At 54.3% G+C, this 20,172-nt stretch overlaps 1 protein-coding gene across 1 annotated transcript in view; it reads left to right on the plus strand.

Moving 5' to 3' along the window:
* The window catches only part of KCNT1 (potassium channel, subfamily T, member 1), a 72,131-nt gene extending 65,611 nt beyond the window's left edge, over positions 1-6,520 (plus strand). Inside the window, exons 25-31 of the mRNA XM_006863686.1 lie at positions 1,051-1,152; positions 1,384-1,467; positions 1,547-1,675; positions 1,844-1,864; positions 2,126-2,450; positions 6,220-6,304; positions 6,400-6,520. Coding sequence (XP_006863748.1) covers positions 1,051-1,152; positions 1,384-1,467; positions 1,547-1,675; positions 1,844-1,864; positions 2,126-2,450; positions 6,220-6,304; positions 6,400-6,520 — 867 coding nt within the window. The remainder of the gene's footprint in view (positions 1-1,050; positions 1,153-1,383; positions 1,468-1,546; positions 1,676-1,843; positions 1,865-2,125; positions 2,451-6,219; positions 6,305-6,399) is intronic.
* Positions 6,521-20,172: the final 13,652 nt, after the last annotated feature.

Below are 20,172 nucleotides of genomic sequence, written 5' to 3' on the forward strand. Positions count from 1 at the left end.
GGCTGACCTGGGGCTCACTTGGAGCCTCACTGTGGTGGGAAGAATGAGGACTCCCAAGAAGTCCGTGTCCTAATCCCCAGAACCGATGGTTACGTCACCCGACGTGGCCAAAGGGACCTTGCAGGTGTGACAAGTCGTCCTGGCCATTTAGTGGCTCAGTGTCGTCACAGGGTCTTTGTCAGAGAGATTTGAAGGTGGAACACTGCTAGCTTTAAAGACCAACTCAGGGACCAAGCAAGGAAGCCAAGGAAAGCAGGTGGCCCCAACTCCTGGGGCCCGCACACAATGGAGCGGAACACCTCAGTCCTGCCATTCCCTAACTCCGTCTCACTGTGGTTTTCAGTTTTCGGTAGATCGCCACGCCTTTCTTATCTGGAAACTGACGAAACCTGGTCAGCATCATAGCGGCCGCACGAGCCCCCGCGCACAGACTGGTGCTGGCTGGGAATTGAACCTGGCTCACTCTGGTAGCGTAGTGGTTACGAATCGGGCTGGGAGCCGCAAGGTCAGCAGTTCGAAACTACCAGCTGTTCCGCAGGAGAAAGATGAGGCTTTCTGCTCCCGTAAAGATTTACAGCCTCGGAAACCCTGTACAGGGTCGCTATGGGTCAGAACCGACTCCACGGCACATAACAACTCCCTCACCGAAGGCGGGAATCCGCCCCGCATTGTGCACGTGAGAGGGTAGTGTCTGGAAGCGGAAGTGGGTGGAGTCTCCACAGGAAACTGCGTCTGATTGAAGCATGGAGCTCTGAGGGCGTGGCCATCAGACCGCACGTATTGTTACTTTAAACTTCTGTTTTGTGGACAGCGATCTAGTGGGATGTTGTGGGCACCGTAAGCTGACACAGTGGACCTCCCAAAGCACACGTCCAAGGTTAAACTGATCAGGGTTAGATCAGGTCACATTCCTCTTCCCATCCGAGCTGCTACGGGCTCCGGCCTCACTGTCTCGGGGACATGGTGTCCCTGCTGGTTACACCTGCGCCGCCCCCCCACCCCGCCATGTCAGGGTCGGGGCGCTGGCCGCTAAGGACCCCTGTCCCACAGAGAGAGCGCGAGAACGGCTCTAACCTGGCCTTCATGTTCCGCCTGCCCTTTGCCGCTGGCCGGGTCTTCAGCATCAGCATGCTGGACACTCTACTCTACCAGGTCAGTTGGCGCCGCGTGACCCATTCTCTCATCTCCCCTGCCCACGTCCAGCCCCCGTGACCCCAGAAGGTGCTGTCCTGGGCCCTGCAGTCCTCGGGTCTCTAACCCTCTTTGTGGCCCCAGTAGCGCTTGGCCAAGCTCATTGCCGAAATCCGGGGGGCCTGAGTGGGCACCTGGGGGCATGTAGGGGGACAGTGAGCCCCGCCTCATCTGAGCATCCGCCCCCGACAGTCCTTCGTGAAGGACTACATGATCACCATCACCAGGCTTCTCCTGGGCCTGGACACCACGCCGGGCTCCGGCTACCTCTGTGCCGTAAGTGCTGGGCGGGCAGGTGGGCCGGTTGGCAGGCGGCGGGGGCTCTGGGGGCCACTCACGGTGCCCGCGCCCCCAGATGAAGATCTCCGAGGACGACCTCTGGATCCGCACCTATGGCCGCTTGTTCCAGAAGCTCAGCTCCTCCAGCGCCGAGGTTCCCATCGGCATCTACAGGACCGAGTGCCACGTGTTTGCCACCTCAGAGGTAAGGACGCTCGATGGCCCTGCTGCTGAGGGATTTAAAGCGGGCCACTGTGTCCTCGAGGTGCTGCCCTGAGTGACCAGCGGGAGTCCTTGGCTCTGCGGACACACTGTGCTGGTGGGGGTGGGGCAGATGAGCACCGGACACCCAGACGCCTCTGTCTCCTTACAGCCTCACGACTTCAGGGCGCAGGTGAGTGGCCCTTTCACATCCAGACCAGCTTCAGCATAGAAACCAGGTTAGACCTCCCCACCTGGTCCCTGCACCCCCAGTGGGCTCACACACCTGACGGGACAGTGGGAGAGGAATTGAGGCAGCGTCCAGGCCCCAAGCCCACATGCCCTGAGAGGTGGGGTGGCCACCGAGGCCATTCTGTGCAGCACCACCTGGAGAAGGGGGCACGTATACCTGGGGTCAGGGTCTGCTGGGCCCTCACCTGTCCCCCTCGGCCAGTCCCAGGTGTCAGTGAACATGGAGGACTGTGAGGACACGCGGGAAGTCAAAGGACCCTGGGCCACACGGACGGGCAGTAGTGGCAGTGCCCATGGCCGCCACTCAGGCGGCGGTGACCCGGTGGACCCCCCGCTTCGGCGCAAGAGCCTGCAGTGGGCGCGGAGGCTGAGCCGCAGGGGTCCCAAGCAGGCTGGCCAGGCAGCGGCGGCAGCCGAGTGGATGGGCCAGCAGCGACTCAGCCTGTACCGGCGCTCGGAACGTCAGGAGCTCTCAGAACTGGTCAAGAACCGCATGAAGTACCTGGGGCTGCCCACCACGGGCTATGGTAAGGGGACATCAGCGGGGAGAGGCGGGGGGGGCGGGGACCACCAGGACCAGCCTTAGGCGGCGATGCCAGGATCATCCTTGTCTGTCTGTCTGTCCATCTGCCTTCCCATACTCCCTCCACACCCCAACTCCGCCTCAGTTTCCTCGCCTGTAAGGTGCAGTCCTACCTGGAGGAGGTGAATGGGAGGCTAGGGCACAGCCTTGACCGAGGACTCCTCCCTACCCATCCATGGGGCCCCCACCTGCTAATCTTCAGCTCCAGAACCACCACTGAAGCCCTCTAAGCCACAGGCCCCTGCCCCTCACTCTGAGAACTCTGTCTCCGTTGATGCTGCCCCCCACCCCGGTGGGCCCGGCTCCCCACTCCCCCTCCCTCAGAGCAACTGCTCAGCCCTGCAGTGACCTCACTGCCTGCTTCCTGCTGTCTGTCCCCTGGGTCAGCGGCTTCCATTCTCCAAGTAGGGTCTGGCAGCTCAGGGCTCTGGGCCTTGCCGCATGCTGGCCCACACTGGGAGCCACTTGGCTTGGGGGCCCCAGGGTTCTCCTCAGGGACCAGGAGAGGGGGCGATGTGAAGGAAACTCAGAAGCTAGGGTTTGGGACAAGCCATCCCCAGGCCTTATCCCAGCAACCAACATGAGGTCACTTGGAGAAGGTGTCTCCCCACCCCAACCTGTTTTTGGGGTTGATCTGCTCAGTGTCTTAGGGCAAGCATTGCAAACCCCAGCACCCCAGTTCACACAGAAGAAGCCTCTTCCTTTCCTAACAGCTGCTTTTCTGGGGTCACGCCGCCCCCAGCTGGACACCCCTGTGCCGCCGGCCGCTTGCTGACCTCTTTCTCTCTCTCTGTTCCTGTGTGTGCTCTGTGTTCTGTAGAGGACGTAGCAAATTTAACAGCCAGTGATGTCATGAACCGGGTTAACCTGGGATACTTGCAAGGTAATTGTCACCCTGGGAGTCGAGGCCGACTCCGGACCTGCAGGAGGGGCACACCAACCCTCCACCATGGGCCCCAGTGCCCGGTCACCGGGTAGGCAGACAGGAGTAGATACGAGCAGGTCTGGGGTCCAGTCAGGCCCCACCTGGCCAGGCACCATTGCAGGGATAGACCCTGCTTTCCTCCTCTCCGGTGGCCGGATGCCAGCCTGGCTGAGGTTGTTGGCAAGGCCAAGTGAGAACCACCAGCTCTCAGGCCCGGGGTGTGGCCTCCCCAGTCCCTTACTGCTGCTTCATTGTTTGAGAAGCAAAGTCTTAGGGCTCTGACTAGAAGCCAGTCACCCCGGCCAGAGCTCCCCAGCTTCCAAACAGTCCTAGACAGATGATCCCAACTGGGGGCCCACTATGCTGCTGGGAGAAGCCCAAGGTCGGCTCGCTTCTGAGCATGGCAGCATGAGGACTTCATGGTGGGCAGTGACCACACCAGACCTGTTTCAGGGGTTCTTTCTAATGACACCCCCATATCTGGTTCCCACCCCAAAGCACATCTGGGTGCTCAGGGCGGCCATCAGCCCCAGCCTCGTCGGAGGTTCCCAGAGGTAGAGCAGGGTCTGGGCTACAGCCCCCAGCTGCTCAAACCTGTCCTTTCCAGAGGACTTAGGGGAGCTCAGAGCCTACACCCCCAGGTCGACCCCTCGTGTAGCCTCTCTGTGCATGGGTGGCCCAAGAGCTGGGGGGGTGGCTTTTGGGTCTCAGAGCAGCAAGGACTGAACCCTGGGGGCGCAGACCCAGGTCTGGAATGGAGGCTGTGGCTCAAAGCCTCAACAGAGACCCCTGGGCCCCGTGGATCTCTGGTCTGGGGCCATGGAGTCTGGTCCGGTCTGAGGACCAGAGCCTGACAGGCCCAGGAGACAAAGCGTCCACAGCCCTGCCTTCATCTCTGCTTCTCTCTGTTTTGCATCTGTTCGGGGACTCACGGGGGGGGCCACCCTGTCCTGCCTTGCACTCCTGGGCCAGGGCTGGAACCTGCATGACCCTCACCCAGCACTGTGGCCTTATGCTGCGATTCTGCCTGTCAGTCCCTGCATCTGCTTGTCCCTTCCTGCTGCACCCGCCCTGTGGCACCACCCGCACCCCAAGGCTCATAGGCAGGCAGGGATCCTCGCCCTTAACCTCCCCACACACTGCCCATGCTCAGCCCATGACTTAAGCCTAGAGGGAGGAACCAGAGCTGCCCCGCCCGCAGACCCATGTATGATCCCCAGCAAAACTCCCAGCTATGTGTCCTCCAGCATTGGACAAGGAGCGGGGTTCGGGGTTCTGAGCGCTCTGTGCTCACCACTCAGCCCCGACCTGAGCAGCAGTCTGCAGGAGGCAGGGCCAGGAGGGATTGTAGCAGACCCTGAGGGCCAGGGTGAGGTGGCCTCGCTCTGGGGACCTTAGAGCTGAGGCCCACCCACCTTCCTGCCAAGGCCTGCGTGTGCCCTTGAGATACTAACTCAGCCAGTCCCACCTCTGCCTGCCCTGGGGACATCAGAGCCATGTCTCGAGACCCCACCGGACCCCCAGTGCCTGACACCCTCCACCTCCCAGACCCATGTGGTTCCATCCAACATGACCTCACTGGTATCAGAAAATGCCCTGGTCCCCAGAAAGACCTGTGGGGGCCCAGGAATTTCAGAGGACAGAGGGGCAGAGTGAATGGGACTGCCTCACCCACTGGGGGAGACCCTGACCACCAGCCATTCTAGGCATAGGGTCCCCTGCGCCTCCTCTCCCCACCCAACTCCACTCTCATCACACCATCTCTCAAACGCATTCTGCCCCACCCAGAAGTGCATACTTCAGTCAGGCTGGGTGGGGCACCTATACAAACCACCAAACAGTAGCACAAACAGCCCTGGGTTAGAGGCAGTGGTTTCCATGGGAGGGATGGGGCACCCGCCTCAGATCTGGGGACGAGCAAAGACTGCACAGGTGCTCATGGTCTCACCCCATGCTCCCAGGCCGGAGCTGACCACATCACCCCCCAGCACACCAGCCTTGCCCCTGCCTCTTGGAAAGCATGCTGCGTGCACTCAGCGGATCCCGAATCTGGAGCCAGATTCGGCCTCTGAACCTGTGAGTTCAGGGAACTTGGCCGCAGCGTCCTGCTTCACAGAGCCTTCGCTTCCCTTTTTGACATCCAGAGTTGGTCCACTTCCCAGAGGGGAAGCTGGTACAGACAGGACAGCCCGTCTGGGTAGGACCACAGAGTCCTGGAGCGTGTGCCTGCATGTGGGGGGAGGTGCCTGGGTGGCCCTGTGGTGTTCGATCCTGTTCTCACCCAGCTGTGATGTCCTCATGGCCACCCAAGAGCCGTCACACACGGTGGCCAGGTCCCTGCTTCTGGTGCAAGCAAAGCTGGTGGCTGTCCCGAGATGATGGTTGCGGGGAGCAAGCACTTGGTCGTGGGCTGAGCATACACTGAGTGGGGCAGCTTGTGCCTCCACCCCAGGGACAGATCATCTTAGAAGACACCCCAGGGAGGGTGCAGGGTGTGCACAGATAGGGTTGTTCCTTCTGTCCATGAGCTGTGCTTTGGTCCTGATTGCCCAAGCAAGGGTTGGCACCGGAACCTGCTGCCTCTCCTGAATGATGCCTGCCCCGTGCTGGCGGGGGGTTAGGACAGGTGTCCTTCAGGGAGGTCAGACCCTGGCCAGGTGTGCTGGAGTAAGGGGTGACTGGGATACCCAGCAAAGGCTGGAAGATTGGCAGCAGGTCTCGCTGCCCCGAGCACCCACGTCCGCAGAGCCAGGCTGATGCTGACCGCCTGCCGGGCTTATCTTTGCAGACGAGATGAATGACCAGCAGAACACTTTGTCCTATGTCCTCATCAACCCACCGCCTGACACGAGGCTGGAGCCCAACGACATCGTGTAAGTATGACAGGAGACCAGCGGCCAGGCAGGGGGGCCTGGACGTCAGCCACATTCCCGCCAGGGCCAGCCTACAGCTTCTACGCTTCCTGCAGGTATCTCATCCGCTCTGACCCCCTGGCCCATGTGGCCAGCACCTCACAGAGTCAGAAAAGCAGCTGCAGCCACAAGCTGGCATCTTGTAACCCTGAGACCCGTGATGAGACGCAGCTCTGAGCCCACAGCATGGAAATACTGCGAGGACTAAGAGGCACAGACACGGGGTGCTCACCAGGCCACCCCGGCGCCACCCACAGCTGCTCCCGGACCTGACCCAGAGGAGGGGTCCTGGGTAGGGGGCTGACTAACCCCAGGACACCACTTCGAGCTGCCAGCATATTTTTAAACCAGTTTTTACGAACCTGTACAACCCATGTATCTTCACACACATGTACCGCAACTCGTGACCAACCATAGCCAAGCGAGGAGAGGCAGGCCAGGACTGTGGGTGCACTGGGAGAAGGCATGGCGCACTGGAGTTTGGCAGCTGTACAAACTCAGATGGAGTTTCACCACAGGGTCACCCAGGGCACAGCGAGCAGCTGAGGAGGCAGAGCCCAGGGAGAGGTTCTGACTGTCCTCTACCTGCTAAGTCCTGGAGGCACGGTTCGGACGGACCCCAGCCCCTTGGGGCTCCCCATCTGGAAGACCCACTCTCAGACTGTCCTAGTGAACAGAGGATCTGTGCCGCCAAGGACAAAGAGGAAGAAGCTCGGGAGGGGGTGGCCTGCCTGGCAGGTGGACCCACATAGCCTTGACCCCCAAAAGGATGCCCCAGACATTTCCCTCCATTGGAACGTGGTACTTTTGGGGATACGGCATATCATGGGGTGTCAGGAGGTGGAATGTGCCCCTTGGCGCACAAGCCACATTGTCTAGACGCCCCTCTTCAAAGCACAACCCAGTCGTGGGGGCGTCCCTCCAGAGGGGGCTTGATTCTGGGCGGTGGGTGGCATCAGCCCTTCCCTGTGGCCTCTTTGTTATCCGTTTTCTACGGTCACCACTGGAACCTTCTATTAAATGACTGCATTCTGTAGACTCAGCAGACTTCAGTCACACTGCTGACTCCCAGTGCTCACAACACCCCGGTTCCTCCCAGACGCCCTTTCAAGGGATCAGAAGCACCCTGGGGCTGGGGTCTGCCTCAGGGGTGGGAGCTGCCCTGTTGTTGGGTGCTGTCAGTTCTGATTCATAGCGACCTTGTAGAGGGTTCCAAAAGGAGCTCTCATAGCGTAGTTCAAAACTCCCAGCGGTTCCGCGGGAGAAAGCTGAGGCTTTCTGCTCCTGTAAAGATTTACAGCCTCAGAAATCCCATACAGGGTTACTGTGAGTCGGAACCAACTTCACGGCACATACCCACCACCGGTGGGTTTCAAAGAGGCAGCTGGTGAGTTTGAACCACCAACCTTGAGATTCAAGTCAACCTTTGGTCCAGTGTTTATCCCAAAGAGCCACACCAGGATTGCCCTGGGGGTGGGGTAGGGTGGGGTCGGGTCTGAAGAAGAAGGTGGACGGACAGTCAGGACCTAAACTTCACCCCTGAGGATACTGGGACCCCTGGAGGGGGGCATTGTACCTGTCCTGCCCAAAGGACACCCTATTCAGACCCCATGAAAGTGTCATCTCCACCTTCCCTCTGCTTCCCCACCCTTTCTACTCTCTCCCCTGATGCCCCCCAAAGGCCGCTCAGCTTCCTTTCCCCTGCCCCACACCAAATTACCTCCCCCTCTCTCCCTCCCTTCTGGCACCCACCCCACCCCCAGCATCTAGCCCTCCAGCCCTCTCCCCAGCTTCCTCCTCCCCTTTCCAGCCTAGGGACTGGAAACCAGGCAAGTGTGTGTAATGGGATCATCAGCCTAGGATGCTGCTCATGGTCCCCAGAACCTTCGGAGCCCACCTGGGCCCCATTTCTGTCACCTCTGGGTGGTCCCCAGCCTTCAGGGTCTCCTTGCCCAGCCCAGCTCCCCCTGTGACCGGTTCCTTGCTTCCTGACAGCCAGCAGGGTTCCTGAGTTACCACCCCTTCCAAAGGGATAAAGCAGTTTTTTGTTTGTTTAAGCTTTGTGGTGGGATCTTTCAAGCAACAACCTTGGCTAGAAACCCTCTGATCTGGTAGATGACTTGGTTGGCATGACGTTGCGTGGAGTGATGTAATGGGATTCAGACATCACCACACGGTGATGCCCGACTGGAGGGCACTGCCAGGAACCGCCCACAGCGCTCAGTGAAGCTGGCCTACTTGGCACAGGTCCGGTCCAGAGCAGCCAGCACACAAGTTTTAAAGGAGAATCACTGAAATCCCAGGAGGAGATAACTTGGAATCACGCCAAACCCCACTGGAAACCAGAGACGTCAGAGAGCTGGGGAGAGACGGAACTGAGAGGGCACAGTTACAAACATGCGGGATAGGGTTCCAACTGTGTCAGACATCACCACGCTGGCTGTGGGGCATCTAAGTGCTTTCCCGTAGAGCTCAAGTCACGTGATGAAGGGGCTGGTGAGCCACACCCTCACAGCCTGGGGTCCCAGGTCTTCCACACAGGGCCAGGAAGAATTGTACCGAAACTCCAGATGATATATCAAGTCCTTCGGCCAGCCTTGGTCAGCCAGGTCAGACGGCCCCCTTCCTCCCCCCCCCCCCCCCCCCCCCCCACCCCCCACACACACACACAACGGTCTCAAAGGCACCGGCTGCATCCTGGAATGGGAAGCATAGTTGGTACTTAGGACTGAGAAGGTATCTTAGTCTTTTCCTTTAGAACTGAACAGCATCCTGGGGAAGGGGACTGCCCAAGATCTGGATGGGGTGGGGGGCGATCCAGCAGAAGTGCAGGTTGGACAACTCGCTGAGGTCCAGAGCCACAGACTCCAGCTGCTTCAGAACCTGTGCCCACCTCATGGGGAACTTGCTGTGCACGGTCTGCCAGGGTCTCCAGGACAAGAGCTGAGGGAAGCAGCCTCCTCGGCCTTCCACGCCCCCAGTGGGCAGCCTGGACACAGAATGGAAGGCCTGCTGGAACTGCCAATCCCACCCTCACCTCCAGTGGCATAGGCAAGACCCTCAGAGGGACTTGAGGGTGGTAGGTTGACCTCAGGGGACTTGGGGTTCCACCAGCTTATAGGGGCTGGGCGATCTGCCCCCCACTCTGCAATTTGCCTTTGAGACCAGTGGCTCTGTCTCCCACAGAAGGGCCTGTCCTGTCTCTGGCATCTTCCGCCAGCTCCTGGTCACAAAGATCTGTGTTGAAAATGATATCTTTAGGTCTGTCCCAGAGCCCAGGGCTCCCTGGGGCAGCAACCACCCACGCCCCATAACCTCTAGCTGCTACCACACAAGCTGGTCCCAGGGTCTCTTGGACCCATACTGGGGGCTGACCCAGACCCAGCTTGGAACATCCACTCTCCCCTGACCCTCCTCTCTGTGGCCCGGGATAGCCTCCCAGCCAGGGCAGGGCGGGAGCAGGAACCCCCAGAGGCCACCTATCTGTCCTGGATGAGGTTTCTGGGTGATGCCCCGGGAGGGCACTCTGAGACAGACCACGGTCCCCCCAGCAAACCCTCCAGATCCCCCTCCCTGGGGTTGGGACATGCCCTGGGCAGGGTGGGGGCTGCATGGAGACAGCAGAGTGGAGGAGCTATGTCTGTGGGCGTGTTGGGAGGGTGGTCGGGGTGCCGAGAGGCCTGTGCTTACAGGCACGTCGGGGTGAGTGTCTGTTCGCTCCCAGAGTTCTTTTCCGGGGTGTTGGCAACACAACAAGCCAAGCCTTTTCCCTGGTGGAGTTTGTGGAACCCCATTCCCACATTAGCCAGGTAGTATAAGGGGAGGGGCCTCACAGAGCCGGGGCTCTGGGGCGTCCAGGAGAGCATTCTGGGGGCCACTGGGGATGTGAGCGTGTGTGTTCATACAGGTGTAATACTGCCGTGTGATTTGTGAACATGTTGTGATACCGCCGTGTGTATTGTGAACATGTTGTGCAGGTGTGTTGTGTTTCTGAATGTGTTATGAGTACATACTTCCACTCGCAGGGCTGGGGTCTGGACTACGTTTTCTCAACCTCAGCCCCAAAGATGAGAAACGGAGGCATCACCGAAGGCAGGCAAGGCAGTCTGATTGCATAGAGACACAGAGGTCCTGCTCAGTCACAGGACGCGGCCTGACTTGGAAGCTAGGCTGTTTGGGGGCCTCTCTGCATGGTGGAGACCCCAAATCCTACTGTGCTCATTTCTCCCCAGGTCCAAGCCCAGTGACCTCCCACTGGCCACTTAGACTTGACTATGTGGAGGGCTAATAATAATACAAGGATCAGCTTGTGTTATTATTTCATGAACTGTTCAGCTCAGAGAAGGGCAAACAGTTCAGCAGGTCAGCCACTCATCTCCTCTAGGGCAGCGTGACAGCAGCCACAGATGAAGCCTAAATGAATGGGCACAGCCATGTGCCAATAAAACTGTATGTACAAAAGCAGGCAGAGGGCCAGACTGGCAAATACCTTTTTTAAACAACATAAAGCATGACTGTACACATTGGTGTCCTGGGGTGGCACTGTGTGCTAATGCGTCAGACTGCAAGGTGGGTGGCTCAAGCTCACTCGTCACTCCTTGGAAACCCTCTACAGGGTCACTATGGGTAGGAATCAACTCGACGGTACTTCACAACGACATACACATGGACCTCACCAGATGGAATACAGAGAAATGAAATTGACTACATCTGTGGAAAGAGATGGTGGAAAAGCTCCCTGTCAGCCAAAAGAAGGCCAGGGGTAGCCTGTGGAACAGACCGTCAACTGCTCATATGCCAATGCAGGCTGAAGCTGAAGAAAATGAAAACAAGTTCACGAGAGCCAAAATATGACCTTGAATAGATCCCACCTGAATTTAGAGATCACCTGAAGAACAGATGTTGTATTAGACACTGAAGACCTAAAACCAGAAGATTTGTGGGATGACATCAAGAACATCATACAGAAAGAAAGCAAAAGGTCATTAAGATGACAAGAAAAAAGGAAAAAAACAAAACAGATGTCAGAAGAGATTCTGGAACTTGCTCTTGAATATAAAGACGCTAAACCAACTGAAAGAAATGATAAAGTAAAAGAGCTGAACAGAACATTCCAAAGGCAGCTCAAGAAGACAAAGTCAAGTATTCTAATGAAATGTGCAAAGACCTGGAAGTAGAAAACCAAAAGTGAAGAACATGTTCAGTATTTCTCAAGCTGAAAGAGTTGAAGAAAAAAATTAAGTCTGGACTAGCAATGTAGAAGAATTCTATGGGGAAAACATCTAATGATGCAAAAAGCATCAAAAGAAAATGGACTAAAAAGATCACTGTCCTTTAAGAAAAAGTAAAGCTAGGTTAGTATTATCAATATAGTCAGTGTCTTCAAATATTTCCAGGTGAAAGGTATCCATATAATTTCTCCGGGGGATATTGTTAATAGCTGTTAAATTAGAAGTCATTCAGGTTGATAAGTAATAATCATCATTAAAAAAAAAGATGGAAAGAATATACAGAGTCACTGTACAAAAATTATTAGCCAATGTTCAACCATTTCAATAGGTAGCATATGATCAAGAGCCAACGGTACTGAAGGAAGACGTCCAATGTGCACTGAAGGCACTGGCAAAGAACAAGGCTCTTTGAATTGATGGAATAGAAATTGAAATTTTCCAACAAACGGATGCAGCACTGGAGGCATTCACTCAGCTAGGCCAAATCTGGAAGACAGCCACCTGCCAGCTGATTGGAAGAGATCCATATCTGTGCCCATTCCAAAGAGAGGGAATCTAACGGAAGTGCCCATTCCAAAGAGAGGGAATTAACGGAAGTGCCCATTCCAAAGAGAGGGAATTAACGGAAGTGCCCATTCCAAAGAGAGGGAATTAACGGAATGTGGAAATCGTCAGACAATATCATTAGTGCCATATTCAAGTAAAATTTTACTAAAGATAATGCTGAAACAGTATATTGACAGAGAACTGCCAGAGGTTCAAGCCGGATTCAGAAGAAAATGTGAAATTAGGGATAATATTGCTGATGGCAGATGGATCTTGGCTGAAAGCAGAGGATACCAGAAAGATGTTTTACCTGTGCTTTATTGACTGCGCAAAGGCTTTCGACTGTGTGGCTCACGACAAGCTAATGAAAACATTGCAAAGAATGGATATTTCAGATGACTTAATGATGCTTATGAGGAACTTGTACACAGATTAAGAGGCAGTCATTGAAACAGAATAAGGGGATATAGAATGGTTAAAATCAGGAAAGATACATGTCTGGGCTGTATTCTTTCACTACACTTATTCAATAATTATGCTGAGCAAATCATCCAGGAAGTTGGATTACATGAAGAAGAACGTGACATCAGGATTGGAGGAAAACTCAACAACCTGGGATATGCAGATGATACAAACTTGCTTTCTGAAAGTGAAGAGGACATAAAGCACTTGCTGAAGACGATCAGAGAGCACAGCTTTCGTATGGATTGCTCCTCAATATAAAGAAAAGAAAACTCCTCACCACTGGCCTAATACACAACATCACAAAAAATGGATTGAAGTTAACAAACACTTTATTTTGCTTGAAGCCATGATCAACACTCATGGAATTAGCAGTCAAGAAATCAAAGGACATGTTTCATTAAGCATATCTGCTGCACAAGACCTCTCTGAAGGGCAAAGATGTAATTTGAGGACTAAGGTGCACCAGATCCAAGCCGTGGTATTTTCAATAACCTCATATGCATGTAAAAATTGGACAATGAATAAGGAAGGTGGTAGAAGAATTGATGTATTTGAGTTATGGTGTTGGAGGAGAATATTGAAAGCACCATGGACTGCCAAAAGAACCAACAGATCTGTGTTGGAAAAAGTAAAGCCAGAGTGCTCCTTGGCGGCCAGAATGGCCAGGCTTTGTCTCTTGTACTTGGGACATGTTATCAGGAGAAACCAGTCCCTGGAGAAGGACATCATGCTTGGTAAAGTGGAGGCTCAGCGACAGAGAGGAAGACCCCCGATGAGATGCGTTAGCAGTGACAGCAGTGGGCTCAAGTGTAACATTGATTGTGGGGTTGGTGAAAGATCAGGCAGTGTTTTGTTCCGGTGTGCACAGGGTTACTATGGGTCAGAGCTGACTCTATGGTACCTAACAACAACAACAACAAACTCTTAGGTTGCCAATCTCTGGTCTCCACTGCAGAAGAGATTACAGATTAAATTTAAAACCGTGTCCTGTCTGGAGGAGCAGCCCGAGAAAAAAGCAAAGTTCGGACATTCATATTTTGCTCTGTAGGATAAACACTCAACCTTAAGGCTAAATTGATCTGCAAAGTCGGCGGTTCAAACTCACCAGCCGCTCCTCGGAAACCCTATACAGTGTCGCTATGAGTCAGAACTGACTCAATGACACTTAACAAGTCTTCAAGGAGAATTAGAAAGTTGTGTGTGTGGGAGGGGTTGGTGAGGGCAGGGGTGTGTCCCAGCATCCAGCACCAAACCTCAGTAAAAGTGGGGGTGCTCATGCCTCGAGGCTCCATCATTCCCCTCTCCTCCCCACAATACTCTGATCCCAGCTGGGCTGACACCAGCACTCAGGGTGATGTGCCAGCCTACCCAGCCACAGCGCCGCCAACTTCTCTTAACTCCATCAGCCCTGTGGAGCGGTACTGGGCAGGACCAGGCCCCTGGGAGTCCCAGCCACAGAGACACTGAAAGACAGAGGAGGCACTGGGCGGGGGGTGGGGGAATGGGATAGGGATCCAAGTTGGCAAAGGGGGAGAGACAAAGAGAGGAAGTCAGAAAAGGAGAGAGACAGAGACAGACAGGGATAGAGAGGGAGAAAGAGACAGAGAGAAACAAAGAGAGACTTAGGGAGAGAGACAGAGAAAAAACAGAGAGATAGAAAAAGAGAGAAAAACCGAGAGTCAGAGACACAAAGAGACAGAGAGACGGAGAGAGAGAGGAGGGAAAGGTGGGGGGACAGAAGGGAGAAGGTCATCATCAGGCTGACCAGGCCACGCGCAGGGCCTGAGGACTCGTCCAGAGAGAAAGGTAGTGAGGAGGGGGCTCAGGACAGTGAGGAGGAACGGGCTGGGAGAACCTCCCACGGGGTTTCTGCGCTGGGATCTCATCCCCTGGAATCCCTCCTTCGGCTGACCACACCCATCCTCTGCCTGGCTGGAGTCAGGGTCAAAGCTTAGGACCACAGCCCCACCTGCCTGAAGGTGGAGGAGCTAAGCAGGGCTGAGGGGAGGAGGGTCTGTGGGGTGTCCTGGAGGGCAGATCCTGGGTGCCAGAAGGAGGGAACAGGAGTCTCTAGCCCCCAGATCCCTCCGCCTGGCTTGCTTGGAAGACCCCTGAACTGCTCTGTCCTCTGCTTTTGAGGGGGAGCCCAGCATGGGGTCCTGTAGTTGGCTCAGCTGTATCGCAGCAACTCCCCTGGACTCACAGAACCACAGAACAGGGGTTGGGGTCCCACATAGACTAAGAACACCCTTTCCTCACTGTTTACCAGGGAACAGCTCCATTAGGGGGCTCAGGCTTGGCCTCCCCCACTGGGCCCTGAGGTCAGGACCAAGCTGACTGAGTGCTGTGAAAATTCAGCCATGGTTTTCTTCATCTTCAGCTTGGGCAGTTCTGAGCTAGACAGGCTGGTGTTGCGACTGGGACCCTGCGGACCTGTGGCAGATTCCCCAAAACAGCTCTTCACAGTGGGTGCCACCCAGTCTCTCGCCTGGCTGGTTAATGGTGAATATAGCCTGGTGCCCGGTAGTCTTAGATAAACCCCACAAAAGAGCACGGCATGAAAATGTGTCTCCAGCCCATGGTCTCAATCCCCAGGTAACTCCACAAGGTTCCAACGACCCTCCCATGCCTGCCAGCCACCAAACTCAGTCCTCCGGCCGTGCCCCACCCCGGGCACAGCCCCCAGGCAGTGTGAACATGGCCAGCCAAGTGTCCACTGACCCACCAACACCCAGCCCAGCATCAGCCTCTCTTCAGACACAGGCCCTTGGGTCTTGGGGTGACACTGAACTGAGGTATCCCGGAGCAGGGGGTGCCACCGTGCTGCCCACCATCCCTCCTGCAGTCTGCATCCTTGGCTGGGCCTCCTTGCAGATATTTGGGGGTTCTGGACCTCTTGCTACAAGGATCTTTGACCTGCAAGCAAAGCTTTGGCTGGGCCGAGATGCCATGTACCCCAGGTGCTGGCAAGTGGGCAGAAGGCGGCACCTTCCAGAACCTTCTTTGCCTGAAGCCGTTCCTGCTTGCTTTCACCTGGACTGTATGCAAGAACGGGGTGTACTGGGTGTGAAAACATTCAGGTTGCTTATGGGGGTCCCAGCACACTCCCACCGACGGCTCAGTCCTGCAGGAACTGCGAAGGGGTCATGGACCAGCACGTCCAGTAGGACTTTGCAGCCCACTCCCTCTGACAAAGGACCCCACCCACCCAAGCTGCTCCTACACTAACCAGGGTGCACCAAGCAGGGGCTCCGGACACAGGTCTTTGCTGGTGGCGTGTGCAGCCACAGAAGCCTGGGCCCACGCCATGCCCACCGGGCGCTGTCAGAAGCCCTATGCCCCTGATCTAACATGGATTGGTACAGCTCGGGTGCAGCACACTGCCCCTGGGTCAGCACCCTGACAGGTTCTATCTGGAGACCGCCGACCCTTTTGAAGAGCTCTTTCATCTGAAATGCTTTCAGATTCCCTGGAGACTCACAAAGAGAGGGCAGTGTCCCCTGCCACCCTTCCTAGTGCCCCCCAGCATCCTGAGACAAGCAGTGTGTCTGTTAGGACCCCTTTTTACTACAGTGGGGTTCTGGTAGCTGACCCGCACTGTCGTTCCACCCACTAACAGCTACTGAGCAGAAACACGTGGCAGGGCGTGTTGTGTGTATGCTGAGTGTGTATGCCTGAGAAAAGGGTACAAGGTGTGTGGGCAAACACACCCAGCACACACAACATGCCATGCCATGCCACATGGCACTCAAAAGCAAGTTTTAGAATGTGTCATAGGACCCCATGCTTGTAAAACAAAGAAACCAGCAAGTGTGTGTGTGTGTGCTTGCGCGTATACGGCACGCCGTGTCTGGAGTGTGTGTGTATGCAGCACACATGTGCCTGGAACATGTGTGTGTGTGGCACTCCGTGTCTGGAGCCTGTGTGTGTGTGTACATACAGCACACACGTGTCTGGAATGTGTGTGTGTGCACGTGCATACGGCACGCATGTCTGGAGCATGTAAGGCTGTGCAGGCTTTATTCCCACCTCACGCGCGTCTCCATCGTTCACACATTTAAGACTGCCCCATGAGATGCTGTTTTTGAAATAAACAAAAATAGAGCTTGATTGGGAGCAGGAGCTGTTTATTCAATCCAGTTCCTCAGTTCAGAACGAGGAGCCCACAGCCACCCAAAGTCCTGGGAAGAGCATCACCCTGTGCCAGTGTGTCCCCCTTCAGAGACAGATGGCCCAGCAATGCCCTCGTCCCTGTGGAAGCGTACTAGGATGACTGCAGGCAAAGAGGGAGATATGTACCTAGAACTGTCAAACCCAACTGAGGTGCACCCACAAAGAACCGAGCAGCCTGGGTCTCTGTGAGGCAATGGAGGATAAGCACTGGACTGCAAGGTCAGTTTGAACTGCAAGGTCAACAGTTCAAACTCACCAACTGCCCCTTGGAAACTCTATACAGGATCGCTATGAGTCAGAACCAACTCCACGGCACTTAGCAACAACAACCTACATATAAGGAGTTCTGGTAGTGCGGTAGTTACAAGTTGGGCTGCTAATCTTACAGTCAGCAGTTTGAAACTACCAGCTGTTCTGCGGGAGAAAGATGAGGCTTTCTGCACCCGTAAAGATTTACAGCCTCGGAAACCCTGTAAAGGGCATACTACCATCTCTGCCACCCAAGTGCAGCCGTCCCAGGAGTGTTTTGTAGGTTTGCAGTGAGGCTACAAGACAAACATGAAGTGTGGAGAAATGAGGGCCAGCCCTACAGCAAGCTGTCTGCCGTCGCTCGATCCCCAGAGCTAACAACAAACGCCTGCTTAGTGGCAGGAGGTTCCCTGGGCCTCAAACACAGGTACTTAGAATCAGGAATGCTACAACGTTCTTCCAAAGATGCCCCTCCCCACAGTGTCTGATGCTCCCCCTGCACATCTCTGTCCACCATGTGTCTGCTCTTACTCTCGCTGTGGCCTCCCTCTTCCCCTTTACTTCTGCCCCTTCCCCGGCCACTGGGTGGTCTGAGATGTTTGACACACTGCTTTTCTCATCAACCATTTTCAATCTGGGTCCAGGAGAGCAGGATCTGTGTCCCTGGAACCCACCTGGTACCATTGATAGCAGTCCAAGGAGCAAACAGCATCCCTCACCAGAAACAAGCAACGAAAGATGCCCCTCTGCTGCCTCTCTTTACAAGATGAGAAATGATAGGTTGTGGGTGGACAAATGAAGGGATGGATGGGTAGGTGGGTGCATGAATGCATGAATGGTTAAGTGGGCTGCAAAACTGGAGATGAATGGATGGGTGATTGGGCAGATAGATAAAAAGAGGGATATGTGGGCAGATGGATAAATGAATGGGGAGATGAATGAGTGGATGGATGGATGGATGGATGGATGGATGGATGGATGGATGGACTGATAGATGGATGGATGGACTGACAGATGGATGGATGGGAAGATGGATGGATGGGTGGGTGTGTAGATGAATGGATGGATGGACTGATAGATGGATGGATGGATGGATGGATGGATGGATGGATGGATGGATGGATGGATGGATGGACTGATGGATGGATGGATGGATGGATGGGAAGATGAATGGATGGGTAGGTGGGTAGATGGATGGATGGGTGGGTGTGTAGATGAATGGATGGATGGATGGAAGTGTAGATGAATGGATGGATGGATGGATGGATGGATGGATGGATGGATGGATGGATGGATGGATGGATGGACTGATGGATGGATGGATGGATGGATGGATGGATGGATGGATGGATGGATGGACTGATAGATGGATGGATGGGAAGATGAATGGATGGGTAGGTGGGTAGATGGATGGATGGGTGGGTGTGTAAATGGATGGATGGATAGATGGGTTGGGTGGTTGAGTGATATTCACCCCCCTCATCTAGCTGTTTCATTTCTCCGGCTCCAGGTTGATCACATGTTCTTCCAACACAGTACTTAATATATTACCTCAGAACAAGAGCCAATGTTACCACAGAAGAGAAGACATACTTCATGCCAAAAACCATAACTATCAATCTCTGTCCAGGATTGAAAGAGACCATATAATTAATCACTAATAGTATGTGTGCCCAGTAATTACAGTAAAGTTTGTGCGCCTCTCAAGTTCTATTTTCCTTGGATGAGGAAATTCCCTCCCCATTAAACACAGGGGCATTGAGAACTGAGAAGGCATCTGGTTGGAAGACAGACATGGGACAGGAGCATATATAGTGTAAATGTCAAACCGGGGGCCCAGTGCAGTTTTTATATGGCAAGTCATCTGACATGTTGTCTTGACTGTGTTGTCTCACTGACACCGAGGTTACCGATCACCTGGTGTTCACAATGGGACAACGAGAACAGCTACACAAAGTGATGGTTAGTGAATACAGTTCAGGAGTAAAGAACTCTGGGGGAGCTTTGACACAACGCTGGGGCCACAGGCTTAATAATGCACCACCACCAAGTAACAATGGTACCGAGCTGTATACGTCTGTGCTTTCTGTAGGGATGCCCTGCAATGTTTCAAAACTAGAAAAGGAAGGTCTTAGAATGAAAAACAACAAAAAGTTACCAACTACAATAAAAAGGCAAAAAAGAATTTCCTGCAAAAATGGAGAGTGACTTTGCTAACTCCAGGGAAAACCTCCGCTTAAGAGCCCACAACCTTCCAAAGTCAAGTGCAGACACTTCCACACAAGGGCAACGGCAACTTGTCTCCTCTTGGTAAAGAGTGCTAACTTTGATAACATGATTAAATATTGTTGGGTTTTCATCCATGACCAAGCAACATCAGTGACCACTGAGAAAACTCAGCTTTTAATGTGGTCAAACACAGAATCAAGGGTTAAATCGTATCAAATCGTATCGCTACAAGGGGACCAATTCACACACACACATGGGTCATTCATTCCCAACAAAGCACGCTTGAACCTGTCTTGCCATAAGTGAGTGCTGCAGATGCGCGGTCTCTCGGTAACACTTAGTCTCCTTTTTGTTGTTGTTAGGGGCCATCGACTCAGTACCGACTCACAGCGACCCTATGCACAACAGAACGAAACACTGCCCTGTCCTGGGTCAACCTCACAATTGTTGCCACACTTGAGCCCATTGATACTGCCACTGTGCTAATCCATCTCTCTGGGGGTCTTCCTCTTTTTCTCTGACCCCTCCACCTTACCAAACGTGATATCCTTTGACTGGTCCCTCCTGACAATATGTCCAAAGTATAAGAGACAAAGTTTGGCCATCCTGGCCTCCAAGGAGCACTCTGACTGCCCTTCTTCCGACACGTATCTGTTGGTTCTTTTGGCAGCCCATGGTACTTTCAGTATTCTCCTCCAACACCATAACTCAAATGCATCAATTCTTCTACGGTCTTCCTTAATCACTGTCCAGCTTTCACATGCATATGAGGTTATTAAAACTATCACACATAGCTTGGGTCAAGCCCACCTTAGTCCTCAAGCTGACATCTTTGCTCTTCAACACTTAAAAAAGTTCATGTGCAGCAGATTTGCCAAATGCAATACGTCGTTTGATTTCTTGACTGCTGCTTCCATGAGTGTTGATAGTTGATCC

This window comes from Chrysochloris asiatica, unplaced genomic scaffold (genome assembly GCF_000296735.1).
Source record: "Chrysochloris asiatica unplaced genomic scaffold, ChrAsi1.0 scaffold00056, whole genome shotgun sequence".
NCBI lineage: Eukaryota > Metazoa > Chordata > Mammalia > Afrosoricida > Chrysochloridae > Chrysochloris > Chrysochloris asiatica.